The sequence below is a fragment of the Entelurus aequoreus genome, linkage group LG01, assembly GCF_033978785.1.
Source record: "Entelurus aequoreus isolate RoL-2023_Sb linkage group LG01, RoL_Eaeq_v1.1, whole genome shotgun sequence".
NCBI classification, from domain to species: domain Eukaryota; kingdom Metazoa; phylum Chordata; class Actinopteri; order Syngnathiformes; family Syngnathidae; genus Entelurus; species Entelurus aequoreus.
The window spans coordinates 45,517,763-45,535,482 of NC_084731.1; the positions used below are offsets into that span (position 1 = coordinate 45,517,763).

A 17,720-nucleotide genomic window follows, 5' to 3' on the forward strand; every position below is an offset into this window, starting at 1 on the left:
CGCTCTGCCTTATTTTTGATGATTTTGTTCTTTAATTCAATTAATATCGTCTGCTTTTTCTTCTCAGCGCTGACCTTCACACTCACTTTCTTCGTCCCCACGGTCGGAAAAACAAAAATGTGTCGATCTCTAGCTATAAACTAATGCTAGTCGTGTTTTGGTCGGATCTTACTGGGTTCACTTTCGCTACGGCAACTAGCGGTGGGAAGGATCGTAACCAAAAGCATAACAATTAGCCGGGGGACAGCTTGTGTCCTGAAAAACTCATATGCTGGGGCACTCGTATCCTGAGGTACCACTGTAATGTGTTTTTAGATCTGTCAGTTGTTTGCTTTTCCATCACGCTACACTTAGCTACATACTGGCCAACTATGGGAGACTTAGCTGTTATCTGCGTAAGGGTGTTAATTGTAACGTTTTTGATATTGAATCTCTGGTGACGTTCTTGTGACATCCAGATGACATCGCCACAATTATCACTTTGCCTTTGTCGTCCTTTATTTTGATATTCAAAACGTTGGAGAACTAAATCTCCACCAACCTTAACCTTAAACCCAGTGGTGGGCCGTGCGTTTCTCACCTAGGCCTTCAGTGATGTCCTACTTAGTCCGACTTCACCTCTCAAAATACTGTAATTTATGTCACCGCATGGACACGGCTGGAGATACTATACAGAAACACACTTGCACACTACTGGTCATTGAAACCCCTCAACAGTGTACAAAACGGTAACTTTTTTGGCGCATTTAACATTCAATAAACCCGCTTCAGCAATTAAAACATATCTTACGTGGTACTGTCAAAATTCAAAGAATTGTATAAAACAAATGAAACGTGAAAAAATTAAGAAATAAAATATTTGATCTCATAATTTGTTGACGCCGTATAAGCCAGTGGTACCGCTCATCGTCGGTTACTTTGAGTGAAAGTGGCGGGCAAACCATTTCACCGCCGGGATAGCTTCCGGTCTCGGCCGACCTCGTCTCACAAGATGTAGTTTCTCTTAAGTATCCTTCTTGAAAATGGCCTTGCAAATATATATCTGCCACCTAATCAACATTTTGCTCTCCTTCTTTGTGAGTACGGGCGCGTTTTCTGTGGCTTTCTATGGTTCGTATGGCTCCAGTGCCACTTCCTGTTTTCGCAACTTGTGATTGGATACTCACTTGGGACTCCCAAGTGAGTATCCAATCACAGCGTGAGGCCAGCTAGAAGGCCTTACTGACAACAACTCATGATCTGATTGGCTATGGCAACTGTTTATCAACTGTATGTGTCTGTTCACTTACAGTGCACAGACGTCCGCATTGTTGATCCTGAAGGCCCCGGGCAGATTTGGTGCAGCATGGCAACATAAGCTAGCTGAATTCTGATTGGATACAAACTCTAACTTAAAAACAACAGCACTGGAAAGAGCATAATATGACATGAAGAGAATATGAATACTTTTAGATATTTAGGGAAAGTAAATAAAAAATTACTTTTATTATATCTTTAATTATGATCATGATCTCTGGTTATGTTAGACCAGCTTGCTGGCCCTGACCACTGCTTAAACCCCCTATTTCTTTTCATATTTTTCTACATTTTGTAAAAAGGCTAATAATAACATTAAACCTTTTTAATAAAAAAAAGCTATGTGTTATTAGTTATTATTAAAATTGAAGCATTTTCTCTTAACATTGTGCCTTTTTTGCTTGACTTTTTCCACGGTTCATTGGTTGGGGTCAATCAAACCCCCAACCCTGATTCCTTTGACCCTACAGCATGGCTGGCCTAACCCTGAATGCTGATAAGACAATAAACAAGAGATGCTTACTTCTCCCTCAGTCTCTGAAGTTCTCTCTTCATGTCGGAGTCCTCCATCTCGGAGTCATTATCGCTGCTGGCGTAGGCAGAACCGGGCAAGCCTCCACGCCTGCTTGGAGAATCGGAACTCTGCACACTGCTGCTGCGCCCCGAACGTCTGAGGAAGGCCACCGCCCTCTTCATCAGGTCGCTTCCTCTTCGCTCGGAGCGAGCGCGTTGACTCGGGGTGGCCGGGGCCGCCTTAGCCGGGCTGCTCTCTGCCCCTGAGTCGGAGGAGAGGGAGCGAGCGTGAACTGTGATGTCCACAGGCACGGACGCCGAGGCGATGGGGTGAGGCAAGGTGTTCTGATTCGCCACAGAGGGAGGCGTGTCCAGGTAGAAGTCAGGAGGGGCGGAGTAGCGGCTGCAGCGAGTTCTCTGCGTGAGGTCGTCCTCGGTGCTGACCACAGAGAAACGTCCGATGGTGGTGGAGGGAGTCATGGCCTCGGTGGGACCATTGAAACCTGCAGGGTGCGCTGGCGAGGCAACGCTGCTCCAGCTCCTCTGCTTCACGTCTCGCTTGTTGGCCACGTCAGGAGGAGCCGAGATGATCTGACAGAAGACGAGAAAAAAAAGGCTGAGTGTAAGCATTTAAACACAAAACATGATATTTCATACACACCTTAAACCGGCCTCTTGCCCCAGAACAGGAGACAGAATGTGGGACGTGTCTTTTTGAATGCGAAGCTGCAGATCATTGAACGTACAAATAAGTACAGAAATTCATAAACATTTTCTTTCATAAATGATGTCTAGACATACTTACCACACACAGCAGAGTCACTTAGAGTGCTCAAGCTATCCATTCTCTCTGGAATTTGTGGCTAAACGAAACAATAACAGTAAAAAACAAACAATACAGTTATTTTTTTACAAAAAAGTGACCAAAATATACAAGTTATACACATTATTAAATATATTATTCTTAACCTTTTTGACCTCGGGGCCCAACTATTCTACTACAGAGGGGCCAGGAGCTCCCCCCAAAATATTAACACTGCATTAGTTTGACTTTTGATTTTGAAATCGTATTGAATAATTATATTTAACCTATTTACAGTTTAACAGGATAAACCTTGTCAAATGATATAAAACCATGTGTTAATCACAAAGAGTATTATCAAGGCATAGGTCAGGTTGATTACAAAAATAAATACTAATCAAATATACTGCAAAAAAAGGGAGTCATAAAAACTGATGAAAAATACATTTACATAAAAATATGCAGTGCTAAAATAAATAATAATATAAATGTTTCTAAAATAAACTGTCAATAAAATTAAAGTGCAAATGAAAATACGGCTTCACCACTTTAGTCACATTTTTTGCATTAAACTTCTTTATAACTTGAGCTCCAGACTTCTTCCGTTTGTTTGATATTGTCATTATTGACACAAGTGGTGAAAAAGTGTATTACAACTGAGTACCGATGCGGCTCATACGCACCACAGCTGAAAAACAGATTTTTTTTGAGGCCATCTATGTCATAGATCCAACACAATGCTGGTGAAAAAAATTACATGACGCAAAATGTCATATTTTTCTTCAACACCGTAACTTAGATTTATAGTCAAAAATTGCGAGTTGTATTTTTGGTGCGTTGCCGGTGATCTACTGTGCGCAATTGATAAGAAATGAAAAATATAATTAAAAATATTTAAATATTTAAATGTGATTTATGTGTGTACTACACCAGCTGTAATAACATGTATATAGTTCGTATTGCCTGGTTGCAAGGTATTTAAAAAAAAACAAGTTTATTTATCACACCAATATTTTGCTTTCCTCTAAAAACATTGCAAGCACTAAATGATTATATTAGCATTTCCTCCTCTCAGTATTGAGAAGTTCTGATAATATAATAGTGATTATAATATTCATGATAATACTCATAAAGACTGACACGCTAAATAAATTTGAGCTCTATAATTTGCTTATTAAAGAGACGCAATCCTCTGCGCACGAGCATAGTAGATCAGCTTTGTGAGTTCTATCAAGTTTGCACATGTTTTAATACACACAAACCTACAGTAGTAGATCGGGTCCTCGGTGTACAGCTTGTATAACAGTACAGATTTACTATTTGTAATAAGGCAACACACAAACAATATTGCTTAAAGCAATTTCTGGCAACACAAGTGAGTAACACGGTAATTATGTCTTGATGGTGGGACTGTCATTGTCTGGGGCTGCATGAGTGCTGTCAGCATGGGGGTAGTTTTCTTTCTATAGTTTTGATCCTTGAGACTATATATTTATGGACACTTTTACATTTGTACTTTTTTATGAATATTCCTTATTTTATTTGATTTTATTTACAGTGCTTATGTTGTTGTGTATGTGTAGTGCTTATTTTGTTTTTATCATTTTATTGATTGGTTTGTTTAGCTGTCTTCTGTACTTATTGTGATTTTTATGTTTACAGATTTAATTTTTATCTGTCTGTTTTTAATCTGTACAGTACTTTGAAGAAGTAGTGTTATTAAATCGTGCTATATAAATGAATAAACCTTGACACAATATGGTAGTATAATAATATGTGAGAGCGATACGGGTATTACTCCAAAAATTTGAATGTCATGCAAAAGTTCAGAAGTTTATACACTTCAAATGTGAACCTAATATGTGATATAAAGTAGTTACATGCAAAGTGAAATATGGCAAGCCTATATTTGTAATACTTTTGATGATCATAGGTTTATGTTTTTTGAAACCCCCAAATTTAAAAATTTTCAATTCTAGGTTTTCATAAGCTGTATGTCACGGCGCATGCGCAATCCCGCATGTCATCGGCGGCAAGCTCTGCCGGCACCTCCGCTAGAAGCGCGCCGGGACACGCCCCTGCTCGCTCTGCACGCATCACAGCCACACGCCTGCAAGGCTGCAGGCAATCTACAATCAGCGCACCTGGGACTAATGAAGACAGACCGCATAAAGACCAGCGGACCTGAATATCCAGTGTCGGAACATAGTTCACTCCCGTAGTAAGCATCCCGTCTCTGGCTTCCCTCCCGCATACTTGATCTCTCTCTGTGCCTTCCCTGTTCCCGTGTCTTATGTCTTTTGTGTTTCCCGCAGTGCTTCCCTGTCTACCGTGATCGAGCTGTGTGCCTCGACTTCCCACTGGATTCCAGACTGCCTCCCTCAATCCTCGACCCCTGCTTGGACACGGACCTTGTTGCTTCTCTCCAGACCCCAGACCGCTTGCCTGCCCACGGACTGCCTTCTCGCCTTGCCCCTTTGGTCTGACGAAGGATTCATCCAACACGCACATACAACAAACTCTGGTAACATTTACACGGTTAATTCTACACATCGTTTTGCACCTTTCAATTAGAGTAGCATACACATCCCAGTTAATCATTAAGTTCAATAAACCTATTGAACTGATTCCTGCCGTGGTGTCGTCTCCTTCCCCTGTCGTACATAACACTGTAAGCCATAATCATCAAAATTATATCAAAAGAGAGCTTGAAATTTCCTGTGTTGCAATGTTGTTGGCCTATGTCAGGGGTCGGCAACCCGCGGCTCCGGAGCCGCATGCGGCTCCTTGACCACTCTGATGCGGCTCAGCTACAACACAACCATTACCCAGAATCCTATGCAGCCCTAACTCTTCCGGTCTACATTATACACCCCCGCTACCACCAAATCCCCCCACACATCAACCCCGCCCCCCCCTCTCCGTGCGTTGGTTGAGCGGAAGAGTTAGGGCTGCATGGGATTCTGGGTATTGGTACCGTCAGTGTAAGATGTGTGGCTGCTGAGTTAGTACGCCTTGCTGTCACTTACGTGAACAAGCTGAAACTGCATTCAGCCCTTTGAGACACTTGTGATTTAGGGCTATATAAATAAACATTGATTGATTGATTGATTGACATTCTACGTGTGGTCGAGCAGGTACACTGTTAGGGCAGACTGTAGAGGGCGCCAAAAGCAGTGTCATCACGCTCTGATATTCGGGAGTCTCCCGGGAAAAATGAGAGGGTTGGCAAGTATGACGCTATCAAGTGCCATTCATTCAAAACTCGCGGGCTGCACTAACATCAAATTTCCACATTAAAGTGCGTGCCGGTGCGTGTGTCAGAGACCCCTGGGTAACATAGCACAAAGCATTTAGCTCTGTATGCGGTGTTTTTCATTTTAAATTTAATTTTTTTTTTTGTGGCTCCCATTACTTTCTTTAATTTGTGAAACTTGCCAAAATGGCTCTTTGAGTGGTAAAGGTTGCCGACCCCTGGCCTATGTCATATATATTAGTTTCACCTTGTAAATCTAATTGCTGGAATAACCAAACCTTTGCATGGTATTCACCTTTTTGGAGTTTCACCTGTATGTGTTTCTTCAAACTCACCAGTTGTTCTCCTGCTCTAAAGCGACCCTCCTCCAAAGGACCTGGCGTGCTGTTTCCTGACCCCCCAGTAGCGCTGTCAGGACCAGGAGGAGACTGGATGTACTCTGTACAAGAACCTGGCGTCTCAGCAGCGCTACCTGATGGATACATGGGAGCGTATTCCTGGTACAGCAAGTTCCTAAGTTTTTCGTCCAGAGTTTTTATGGTGCTGTCCACAAAACCTCCGCGGGCCGGACGTCCCTCACCGTCCGACTCGCCGGGTCCTCCGCTATGCTGCGTTGGCGCCGGGCTCTGGGGCAGCGAGGACACCTTGGCCCCTCCGACGCTGGAAAAAGGCTGGTGGAGTACCACCGGCTGCTGCGGGCGCTCGCTGCGCGCTGCCGCCGCGTACGAGAGAGACAGCGTCTCTTTGGCAGAGCTGGGCTCTTGCGGCGGGAGAGGAGTGAGGGGAGACCCACTCGGCGAGATGTTCACATCCAGAGACAGGGGCATGACCAGAGGACAGCAGGGCACTTCGTCTGCCAGGGAAACAGGACAGGCGATGTCTGCCGCGTGCAAAGCCGAGAGGACAGGGGAGGCGGCGCCCACGGGAGATCCGGGCGGGTCGTCCATTCGAAAAGAGCTTTGTGGAGAAGATGGAGGCAAAGTCTGAGCTCTGGGTGGCTGGGCTTGATACACGCTGACAATGGCTTCCATTGATGGCACCGACTGAAGCGCTGGGGGAGCAGACACAGGAGGAGACAGCGTGGCCAAGAGGAGAGGGTCCGTGTTGGACATAATCGGGGGACTACAGAATCCGTACACATCATGGAGGAAACCTCCACTCCCACCAGACATTGTGGAGGAGGAGCCCTCTTCAGCTGTAGGAAAGATAGAAAAAGTGTATTTATTTATATTCATTTGGGGTGTGACAATACACCATAATCACAGTTTGGCTGTTTCAAGGTCTGCCTTTTAGGACTGTAGAAGAAGAATGCCGATCTTATTCTGTCACAAGTATGGCCCGGGTATATGGAGACACAGAAACACTTCACCTTAGCAGGCTAGGTGTTGTGCCCGGTGACACAACAGAAGTGACCGGGACAGAGAAAGTGGGAATTAAACCAGGAACACTTCAGTGACTGGATGACCTGCTTTGAGCCGGTTGGTGCAAAATGCAAAACATAAAAGTGCCTACATTTTGTGTAAACAGCCTAAGTGCTGCTAAATACTGAACCTGCTCAGTGGCCTTGTGGTTGGAGTGTCCGCCCTGAGACTGGAAGGTCGTGAGTTCAAACCCCGGCCAAATCATTCAAAAGGCTATAAAAATGGGACCCATTACCTCCCTGCTTGGCACTCAGCATCAAGGGTTGGAATTGGGGGTAAAATCACCAAATGATTCCCGAGCCCAGCCACCGCTGCTGCTCACTGCTCCCCTCACCTCCCAGGGGGTGAACATGGGGATGGGTCAATTGCAGAAGATAATTTCACCACACCTAGTGTGTGTGTGACTATCGTTGGGACTTTAACTTTAACTTTAAATGATTTTTCACATAAAACATAAAAAACAGCAAACTGACAGCAGTGTTCTCAAACTTTACGACGGAAGAAGATTTTCAACTCCAGCTTCTTCTTGGCACTATTACTAGATAAAGAATGGGCTGCGCTATACTTAAGAGTGTTTTGAGATAAGAGCTGTTTCTTGGATAATTTTTAGGCTTTAAGTTGCAAGTAACCATTTCAGTTACAAGCATCCCTGCCATTACAGTAGTTGGCATAGCAAATGTCACAGTGAACCCTGTTAGAGCCGACAAAAACATCCGGTCTTACAAGTTATTGACATAACTTTGTCCTTCCAACCATGGAAAGTAAGAAAATGTGTGTGTGAAGGACAATGCTGAGAAGAAGAAGTGGATGATATTCATTCAATTAAAGAAATCAATCATCAAAAACATGACAAAGCTTGTCGACAAAATGGCAAAACGCCCTTTTTCTGCTAGTCTGCACCATATTGAAACAGAATGAGTCTAATACCAGCCAAGAATGTTAAAATAATATCAAAATGGCAGACATTTATCCATTAAAAATATGCAGAAGCTGCAGATGGTGTGTTTGATGGAGTAGCAGCTGTTGGAGATACCGTAGAAGTTTACTCTCCAAGGTGAATACTATTCATTATTAAGACATTCCTTCATAAAACTATTGTAGTTGTTTGCATAGTTTTTTGCAACATTTCTGATCTAAAAGTTAGTTTTTTTTTCTTTTTTAAAAAAGGTATGTTGCATGTGCTGTTTTTAAAACAATTTCAATTCATTACAATGGGAGACGGTTATTTGAGATACAAATGTTTTGAGTTAAGAGCTCTGTCACAGAACAAATTCAGCTTGATACTACTGTATTGGTTTACCGAGTGTGACGATATGGTAATGTCGTTAGTTTAGTTTAGTTTAGTTTATTATTTCCTCGGTCAGTGGTCAACAAAATAAACAAACAGTTTTACATAAACACACAGTTGTACATTCATAAATTGAATTTGTTACAGACCGAAAGGGTTTAGGCTGAAGTTGAGCACTTATTCCTAACCCTATAAACAATCTCAAATACAAGATGAGCTTCCTAGAAATATAACATTTTCTTTACACATCATAAACACTGTTGAAATATATACACAGTAACGACATGTGAAATATCCCTGTACACGTTGGTTGAAAATTTGTACCAATAATACACCACATACAAACAATTATACTTGCATTATTATATCCCATATTTAGTTTTGTAATTAACATTGATCATAGGATTAACTACTGTGTTGATTCAAGAGTGATATATTTTTCCTGTCCGTCACGCAATGTGTTATGTTGTGTACAAATACACCTATCATCATACGGCTAATGTCCACGTGCTATGTCTCCATTTGTGCAGCAAACGCTAAGGAGAAATGAAGTCACCTCGTGATGTAGAAGGCCGAGCAGTTCCAGCAGGCTGTGTGTTGGCAGAACTCCCGGGGGACTGCGAAGCTGTGCCCTCAGACGGGGTTTCCTGACTGGATAGGGGGGTCTCCTCCACAGGGCAGATTATGAACCATCTTTTTCCTGTGTGAAGAACTGCAATACAAGTTGGCACCTCGTTACCATAACCCAACATGAGAATTAGGAGGATGTTCTGAAGGGCAGAGGAGCTTCACCATTCTGCTGGTAAACAGGCTGGGATGCTCCGGACTGTGTCGTCTACAAGAAAAAAAAAGATGCAACGTTTAAACCAGTGGTGTCAAGCGTATGGCCCGCAGGCTGGATCAGGCCCATGAACAGGTTTTATCCGGCCCGCGGGATGAGTTTGCTAAGTATAAAAATTAGCCAACATTTTTGAATGAAAGAAACCGATGTTATAAATGTGTCCACTAGATGTCACAATAGAAACTTTGTGTATCTTTGTAGATGATGCTACATATGTAAAAACAAATAAACCAGTGCACCAGTTGAGGAAAATGAGCAAACTACATAAATAACATCCTGTAATTTGATTTTGATATAATTTTTTTATCTTGATGGATTGAAAATTAACACCAATGAGTTGACTGTTGCTGCTTCTTGATCTTAGCGCTGCTTTCGATACCGTCGATCATAATATTTTACTAGAGCGTATCAAAACACGTATTGGTATGTCAGACTTAGCCAGGTCTTGGTTTAACTCCTATCTTACTGACAGGATGCAGTGCGTCTCCCATAACAATGTGACATCGGAGTATGTTAAGGTAACGTGTGGAGTTCCCCAGGGTTCGGTTCTTGGCCCTGCACTCTTCAGCATCTACATGCTGCCGCTAGGTGACATCATACGCAAATACGGTGTTAGCTTTCACTGTTATGCTGATGACACCCAACTCTACATGCCCCTAAAGCTGACCAACACGCTGGATTGTAGTCAGCTGGAGGCGTGTCTTAATGAAATTAAACAATGGATGTCCCGCTAACTTTTTGCAACTCAACGCTAAGAAAACGGAAATGTTGATTATCGGTCCTGCTAGACACCAAAACCTATTTAATAATACCACCTTTGACAACCAAACAATTACACAAGGCGACTCGGTAAAGAATCTGGGTATTATCTTCGACCCAACTCTCTCGTTTGAGTCACACATTAAAGGCCTACTGAAACCCACTACTACCGACCACGCAGTCTGATAGTTTATATATCAATGATGAAATCTTAACATTATAACACATGCCAATACGGCCGGGTTAACTTATAAAGTGACATTTTAAATTTGCCGCTAAACTTCCGGTTCGAAACGCCTCTGAGGATGACGTATGCGCGTGACGTAGACCGGCGAACACGGGTATGCCTTCCACATTGAAGCCAATACGAAAAAGCTCTGTTTTCATTTCATAATTCCACAGTATTCTGGACATCTGTGTTCGTGAATCTGTTTCAATCATGTTCATTGCATTATGAAGAAGGAAGCTGAGCAAGCAAAGAAGAAAGTTGTCGGTGCGAAATGGACGTATTTTTCGAACGTAGTCAGCCACAACAGTACACAGCCGGCGCTTCTTTGTTTACATTCCCGAAAGATGCAGTCAAGATGGAAGAACTCGGATAACAGAGACTCTAACCAGGAGGACTTTTGACTTCGATACACAGACGCCTGTAGAGAACTGGGACAACACAGACTCTTACCAGGATTACTTTGATTTGGATGACAAAGACGCAGACGTGCTACTGTGAGTATGCAGCTTTGGCTTCTAAACATTTGATCGCTTGACCGTATGTGCGCAACTTTTTTTTGCGTATGTACGTAACTTTCGCTGATTGGGCTTGGCATTGCTCTGGTGTATCATCAAATTCGTAAGACAATGGCAGCCACTTAAGGAGCCCAAAGGCTGTTCGTCACAATGGACGGATTGGGTCGGGCTGTGGGATCACAGACTGGGGCGATTTCTGAACTGAATCGCAAGATGGATCACATCATGGAGAAGCTTGCTGTAAAGGAAAGATTGGATATGAGAGCAGCCAGTATGGACGAATAGAACAGACAAGCTATTGTATTGTCTACTCGAGAAAAAACAAAAATCCTTATCTACGATTTGACTCCCCCGAATGGCCTTGAGGACAAGAACAGGCTGTTCTGTAATCATCCCCTGAGGAATTTCAAAGATGGACGCTTTTGACCTCCCTCCCTCCTCAACGACACCTGGAAGTCGAACTTTGCTTGCATTGCATGCAGAACGACCCTGGGCTTATGAACACAACTCCACTACACCCAAAGACTATCGGCATATACACAAACACACTCCCCAACCCCACCCAACGCCTTCACCACCGCTTAATTCCCCTTCGGGTTGATGGATGGCTGAGTAGCGCTTTATAGCAGCAGGCCGGCCTCCAGGGTCCCAGCTCCCCCGCCCTCTGTTGCGAGTTGTTGTGATTATATGTAACATGTTTATGTGTGCTATGGCAAATTAGTTTTTTTTCCCTTGGACTCAGTTTGGACCCCCTCCCGAAGGTCTAGCCTTTGACTGATATTTTTTACTCTTCCCCCCTTTCCCAATATCACCTTTTTCCCACCTTTTTTAAGGAGCGCCGTAAGTGGCTGATCCGTTGGCGGTCCCGTCTTGTCTCCCTGTATGTCTGCTCTTAGTGGGACTGTGCCGAAAATGTAATTTCAGTTCTTATGTGTCTTGTACATGTTAAAGAATGGACAATAATAAAGCATCCTGAATCCTGAAAAAAACTAAAACACCATGGATTCACAAGATTTTAGTTTTGACTATGAAAGTTCTCAATTGAAGACAGCCCTAATAATAACTAAGCCACATAGTGGTCTTATTATTGTCACTTCCTGTCTCTCCCTCCTTCCCAATGTGCAAGACAACTAGAGGAATACAAGTAAGGAATGTATCTGTTTTTTTATTTATGTTTCATTTAATCTAATGTTGTCGAATGACATTTACCTCTCCCACGTGTCCATCAGAATTATTGCCTCTTTGGGGACTACAACTTAAAGTGGACACCTTCTCGCCCTCTGTGTCATCATTTAACACGTCTTCTGCTTTATCCACGATGTCCTTCAGCTGGTCAATGAAGATTTCTTTCTCTAACGGAAGGATGAAGCCGTTCTCTACCTGTGGTCAAAGAAAATGTTGAGAAGCAGCAACAAACATGTTCCTGTTTGAACTTACCATGTACGTGGCAATTTCCTCAGGAGCATCTCCGTCCAGATCGAATTTAAACGTCACCATTTTGTGATTATGAGTCTCCAGCTGACATTCAACCATCTTGTCACCTGTTTTGCACACCTGTGAGGACGGAAGCCATAGTTAAAAACCAGGAATATGTGTTTGCGGGTGGAGATACCCACATTAAGCATGCTCAGTTTGGGTTTGCTGGTCTTTTCCTGCCGAGAGCGTGTGCGGGCTGACTTCCGATGGTGCTTGCGATGTTTTCCTTCCCCTTTGCCTCCGCTGGCCAAGCTGTCGTAGCTGTCACTTGCTTCCTTGCCGGATGCCACATCAGAGAAGGGGCTAGAGATCACAAATGTTGCAGGTTATTATAAATACTCATGTTTTGTCAGAGTGCAGATAGTTGTTGTACACACACCTGTCATAGGCATAGCTCGGCAATGATACTGGTTTGTCCAGAAACACTTCCTGAAGAGAAAAAAACAAAACCAATTCTATATGGGAATACTAACACCTACAATTCAACAAAAAAGTAAAAAGAAGCAGAATAAATAAAACATTAGAAAGATAACATTCTTTTTCCATAACACTACTGTATACAGTATATACAGGTGAGTGGATCGATCCAAATATCGCTCTTATCAATACCAGGATGGTATCAATCCTGGTGTTATGAAAATTATCGTTTTCAGTTCTCTTTCAAGCGTATTTTCACAAGTATCCATGTTTTTTTTTGTTGAATTGTTTTATTGTTTATTAACTTGGGGGCAAAAGGACAAAACGTTTGAATGAGAGCCAACAGCAGTTTTTGTTTTCTTGACTTATTTTATGGGCATACGTGTATTACTTTAAGGGGTGTCCCGATATGACATTAATACCGGTCCAGTTTCAGCAAAAGTAGTAGTACTGTCCTATTATGTATTTTATTATTGTATTATCTGTCCAATTTTGTATCTTACTTGTCTTACCTATTGTATCTTACCTATTGTTTGTTAATTGTTGTATTATACACTACTTTTCAAAAGTTTGGGGTCACCCAAACAATTTTGTGGAATAGCCTTCATTTCTAAGAACAAGAATAGACTGTCGCGTTTGAGATGAAAGTTCTCTTTTTCTGGCCATTTTGAGCGTTTAATTGACCCCGCAAATGTGATGCTCCAAAAACTCAATCTGCTCAAAGGAAGGTCAGTTTTGTAGCTTCTGTAACGAGCTAAACTGTTTTCAGATGTGTGAACATGATTGCACAAGGGTTTTCTAATCATCAATTAGCTTTCTGAGCCAATGAGCAAACACATTGTACCATTAGAACACTGGAGTGATAGTTGCTGGAGATGGGCCTCTATACACCTATGTAGATATTGCACCAAAAACCAGACATTTGCAGCTAGAATAGTCATTTACCACATTAGCAATGTATAGAGTGTATTACTTTAAAGTTAAGACTAGTTTAAAGTTATCTTCATTGAAAAGTACAGTGCTTTTCCTTCAAAAATAAGGACATTTCAATGTGACCCCAAACTTTTGAACGGTAGTGTATGTCCTTATGTATATCATAGTAATGTATTGTATGTTCTATTGTGCATTATAATAATTTATTATGTGAATTAAATTATTGTTATATGTCCTGTTGTGCGTTTTATTGTTGAATTATGTCTTATTGTGTGTTACATTATTGTATTGTATGTTCAATGGTGTGTTATATTATTGTATTATGTCAACTGAGTGTTGTATCACTGTAGCACTGTATATGTCCTAGTGTGCATTTTATAATTGTATTATATGTCCTATCGTTAATTGTTGTATTATATGTCCTATTGTGTATTATATAATTGTATCATATGTCCTATTGTGTATCATACAAAATTGTATTATATGTTCTTTTGTGTATTATACTCAGTGTTGGGTTAGTTACTGAAAACCAGTAACTAGTTACAGTTACTAGTTACTTTATTTCAAAAGTAACTCAGTTATTAACTCAGTTACTTACACCAAAAAGTAATGTGTTACTGTGAAAAGTAACTATTTAGTTACTTCTTTTTTTTTAAAGCTCCCATTAATGCCCTTTTAGCCTTCATTTCAGTACTGTTATTGCACTGGAGAATAATACAATCTGTTGATCAGCGCTAGGAATTTAAAATGGGTTCCTACAGTAAATATTTGGGGTCCCACTTTTTTGTAAGCGTTTTGAAAAAAAAAAAGATAAACGTATGCATTATCCTGTTATATCTCACATTATATATTGTGTTTTGTAAAAAGGTTGTCATAAAGGTTACTTAATTCATTAAAAAATATAATTAAAAAAACAAACACATTTGTATACATATGTAAATGTATTCAGTTATAAACATTCTGTCACCGCCTGCTGCCATCTGGTGGTTTGTGTTCAGTTTGCCTTTGTTGGTGCAGCAGACCTGGCTCTTATTGTTTGTCTTCTTCCTAGAGTTCCTGTGTTTCCCTGTGGGCGGAGTTGTGAGACGTGCACAGCTGTGTTCAATCTTCCCGACACTATTTAAGCAGCACCTCGACAGCTGGATGGCACTCGGCAATTCCACTCCTTGACTCTCCATGTCCGAAGACCCCTATGCTCCTTGAATTGTTGCTAGTTACCTTTTTGGCTATTTCCAGTGCCATCCAGCTTGGTATGTACTGTAATGCCCCGCAGTGGAGAAGGAGTCACACAGACGAGGATGCGCTGCTCAATCGCTTTATTAACAAGCGGTAACTCGTTGTAGTTCAAAAAAGTAACGCACACACATACAAGAGCTGCTGCTAGCCACAACTCACGCTCACCCACACTCAAGTTCTCCGCCAACTCACCCGCGCATGCGCGTTCCCCCAACCCTTAAAGACACAGTACACTAATGCAAATATCACAGATATTACACTGCCTCCCCTTTTATGAAGCCCCTCGCCCCGAGGGGTCAACAAGAAAATCCCTGAACCTCGGCGGTCTACGCCTCTGTCTTTGTGGCCGGCCCTGTTCTGACTCAGGTCCATCAACACTTGGCGCTAGCGGCTGAACAGGGACGACAATGGTGGAATATGGGGAACCTTGATCCACTAACTGTCCATTGCCATCTGGTGAGGCAGGCGCCGTCTCAAACTGAGGAACTTCTCTGCCCCTGTAGGGTGCCAAACGGTCTCTATGCAGGTAAACTTTTCGGCCCTTAGGGGGCACTGCAACTCTATAGACTACTTCCCCCACCCTCTCAAGCACCCTACACAGACCGTCCCAATGACTGTCCAACTTGGGGCAACGTCCTTTTTTCCTTTTGGGTGTGTACACCCAGACCAGCTCGTCAGGTGTAAAGTCCCGGCCCTTGCTCCGCACGTCATGGTTCCTCTTTTGTCTCAAACCAGCCTTCCCCAACTGGTCTCGTGCGAAGGAATGTGCCGCTTCCATCCGATCCTGCAACTTCCGAGCGTACTCCAGTCCCGGCCGATCCTAGGTACTGCCTGGTGGTCTCCCAAACGCCAACTCAGCAGGTGTCCGGATCTCCCGACCCAACATCAGTAGGGCAGGGGTGCAGCTTGTGGAACTTTGAACCGCGGAACGGTATGCCATCAGCACTAGTGGAATATGCCGGTCCCAGTCATGCTGATGGTTGGCGGTGAGGATAGCTAGCTGCTGCTGCAGGGTGTGGTTAAACCGCTCCACTAGTCCATCACTTTGCGGATGCAAGGGAGTCGTGCGTGTCTTTTGCATGTCCAGTCTTTCACACAGGGCAGCAAAAACCCTGGATTCAAAATTCCCGCCCTGGTCGCTGTGGAGGATATCTGCCGTTCCAAAGCGACTGAACATGCCCTCCAGTAAGGCATCAGCCACTGTCTCCGCTTCTTGGTTCGGCAGTGCGTACGCCTCCGGCCACTTAGTAAAATAATCCATCGCGCAAAGCATATACTTGTTTCCTCTGTCTGTTACGGGAAAAGGGCCCATAATGTCCACAGCTACTCTCTCCATGGGTGCTCCAACCCCTTGCTGCTGAAGCGGTGCGTGTGACCGGTCCTGGGGTCCCTTGTAGGCTGCGCACTCATCACAGCGCCGACAGAAGTCCTCCACGTCCCGCCGGTGCTGACCCCAGTAGAACCCTTGGCGCAACCGACGGAGCGTCTTTGTGCTGCCAAAATGCCCTGAGCCCGTGCCCCCATGACACGCCTTCAGCACCGTGTCCCTCAGAGTCTTCGGTACCACCACCTGCCATCTCTTTTCCCCGGTGGCCGGCTCCTTCCACGCACGCTGCAGTACGTCGTCCCTGATGCGCAGCACAGCAAACTTACTCCACAGGCCCTTGGTGCCGACTGACAGCCCCAACACGCCATCCCAGGGTGGTCTCCTACCACTCTGGACCCATTGCCGCACTGGTTTGAGATCGCTGTCTTCCCCTTGCCTGGCCGCCCATTCTGCAGCGTCCACAGTCTCCAAGGTGCAGCATGAAGGCCCGTCAGCGGTCTCATCTCCGCGCAGCTCCTTCTCTCTGACGTCTCGCCGGTCACAGTAGCTACAGCCATCAATAGAACACGGCCGCCGAGAGAGAGCGTCTGCATTGGCGTGCTGCGCCCCAGCACGATGACACACACTGAAGTGGAAAGACAGCAGCTCCTCCAGCCATCGCGCCACCTGACCCTCTGGTTCACGAAACGACATCAGCCATTGAAGTGCTGCATGGTCTGTTCTGATGGTGAAGGACACGCCACACAAGTAGTACTTGAAATGGCGTACAGCCAACACAACAGCTAACAGTTCACGTCTGGTCACACAGTACCGCCGCTCACTCTTGTTGAAGGTGCGGCTGAAGTAAACCACCACCCGTTCACCTTCTGGGCCCACCTGTGACAGCACCGCGCCCATTCCGACATTACTGGCGTCCGTATCCAACACAAAAGGTTTAGCTGGGTCTGGAGTAGTGAGGACAGGAGCATTTATGAGGGCCTTCTTGAGGCCAGAAAATGCCTCGTGACAGTCCGGCATCCACACGAACATCTGATCGTTCTGAAGGAGGCTAAACAACGGTGCGCCACTGCCGGAAAATCCCTTTACAAAACGCCGATAATATGAGGCAAGTCCCAAGAAGCTTTTTAGCTGCTTTTGGTCCTTCGGAATTGGCCAGTCTCTGATAGCGCTGATCTTCTCCTCTAGCGTGCTGATGCCGCTCCCGTCCACCCTGTGGCCCAGAAACTCCACCTCACGCCGAATGAAATGGCACTTCTCTGGGTGGAGTTTCAGTCCAGCTGCCGCAATCCTTTCCAGTACCAGCCTCAAGGAATCAAGGGCTGACTAAAAGGACCGTCCATGGACGAGGACATCGTCCAAGTAGACCAAGCACTCTTGCCTGGGGATGTTAGCGAGCACTGTGTCCATCAGT

At 44.0% G+C, this 17,720-nt stretch overlaps 1 protein-coding gene across 6 annotated transcripts in view; it reads right to left on the reverse strand.

Moving 5' to 3' along the window:
• Positions 1-17,720, reverse strand: part of wnk2 (WNK lysine deficient protein kinase 2) — a 103,653-nt gene that overhangs the window by 20,524 nt on the left and 65,409 nt on the right. For all 6 annotated transcript variants that reach the window (XM_062052429.1, XM_062052446.1, XM_062052436.1 and 3 more), the window contains exons 13-22: positions 12,776-12,825; positions 12,537-12,699; positions 12,358-12,474; positions 12,130-12,300; positions 9,369-9,411; positions 9,133-9,288; positions 6,203-7,062; positions 2,615-2,672; positions 2,471-2,535; positions 1,820-2,400 (exon numbers count right to left, since the gene is read on the reverse strand). In XM_062052429.1, the coding sequence (XP_061908413.1) occupies positions 1,820-2,400; positions 2,471-2,535; positions 2,615-2,672; positions 6,203-7,062; positions 9,133-9,288; positions 9,369-9,411; positions 12,130-12,300; positions 12,358-12,474; positions 12,537-12,699; positions 12,776-12,825 (2,264 nt within the window). The remainder of the gene's footprint in view (positions 1-1,819; positions 2,401-2,470; positions 2,536-2,614; positions 2,673-6,202; positions 7,063-9,132; positions 9,289-9,368; positions 9,412-12,129; positions 12,301-12,357; positions 12,475-12,536; positions 12,700-12,775; positions 12,826-17,720) is intronic.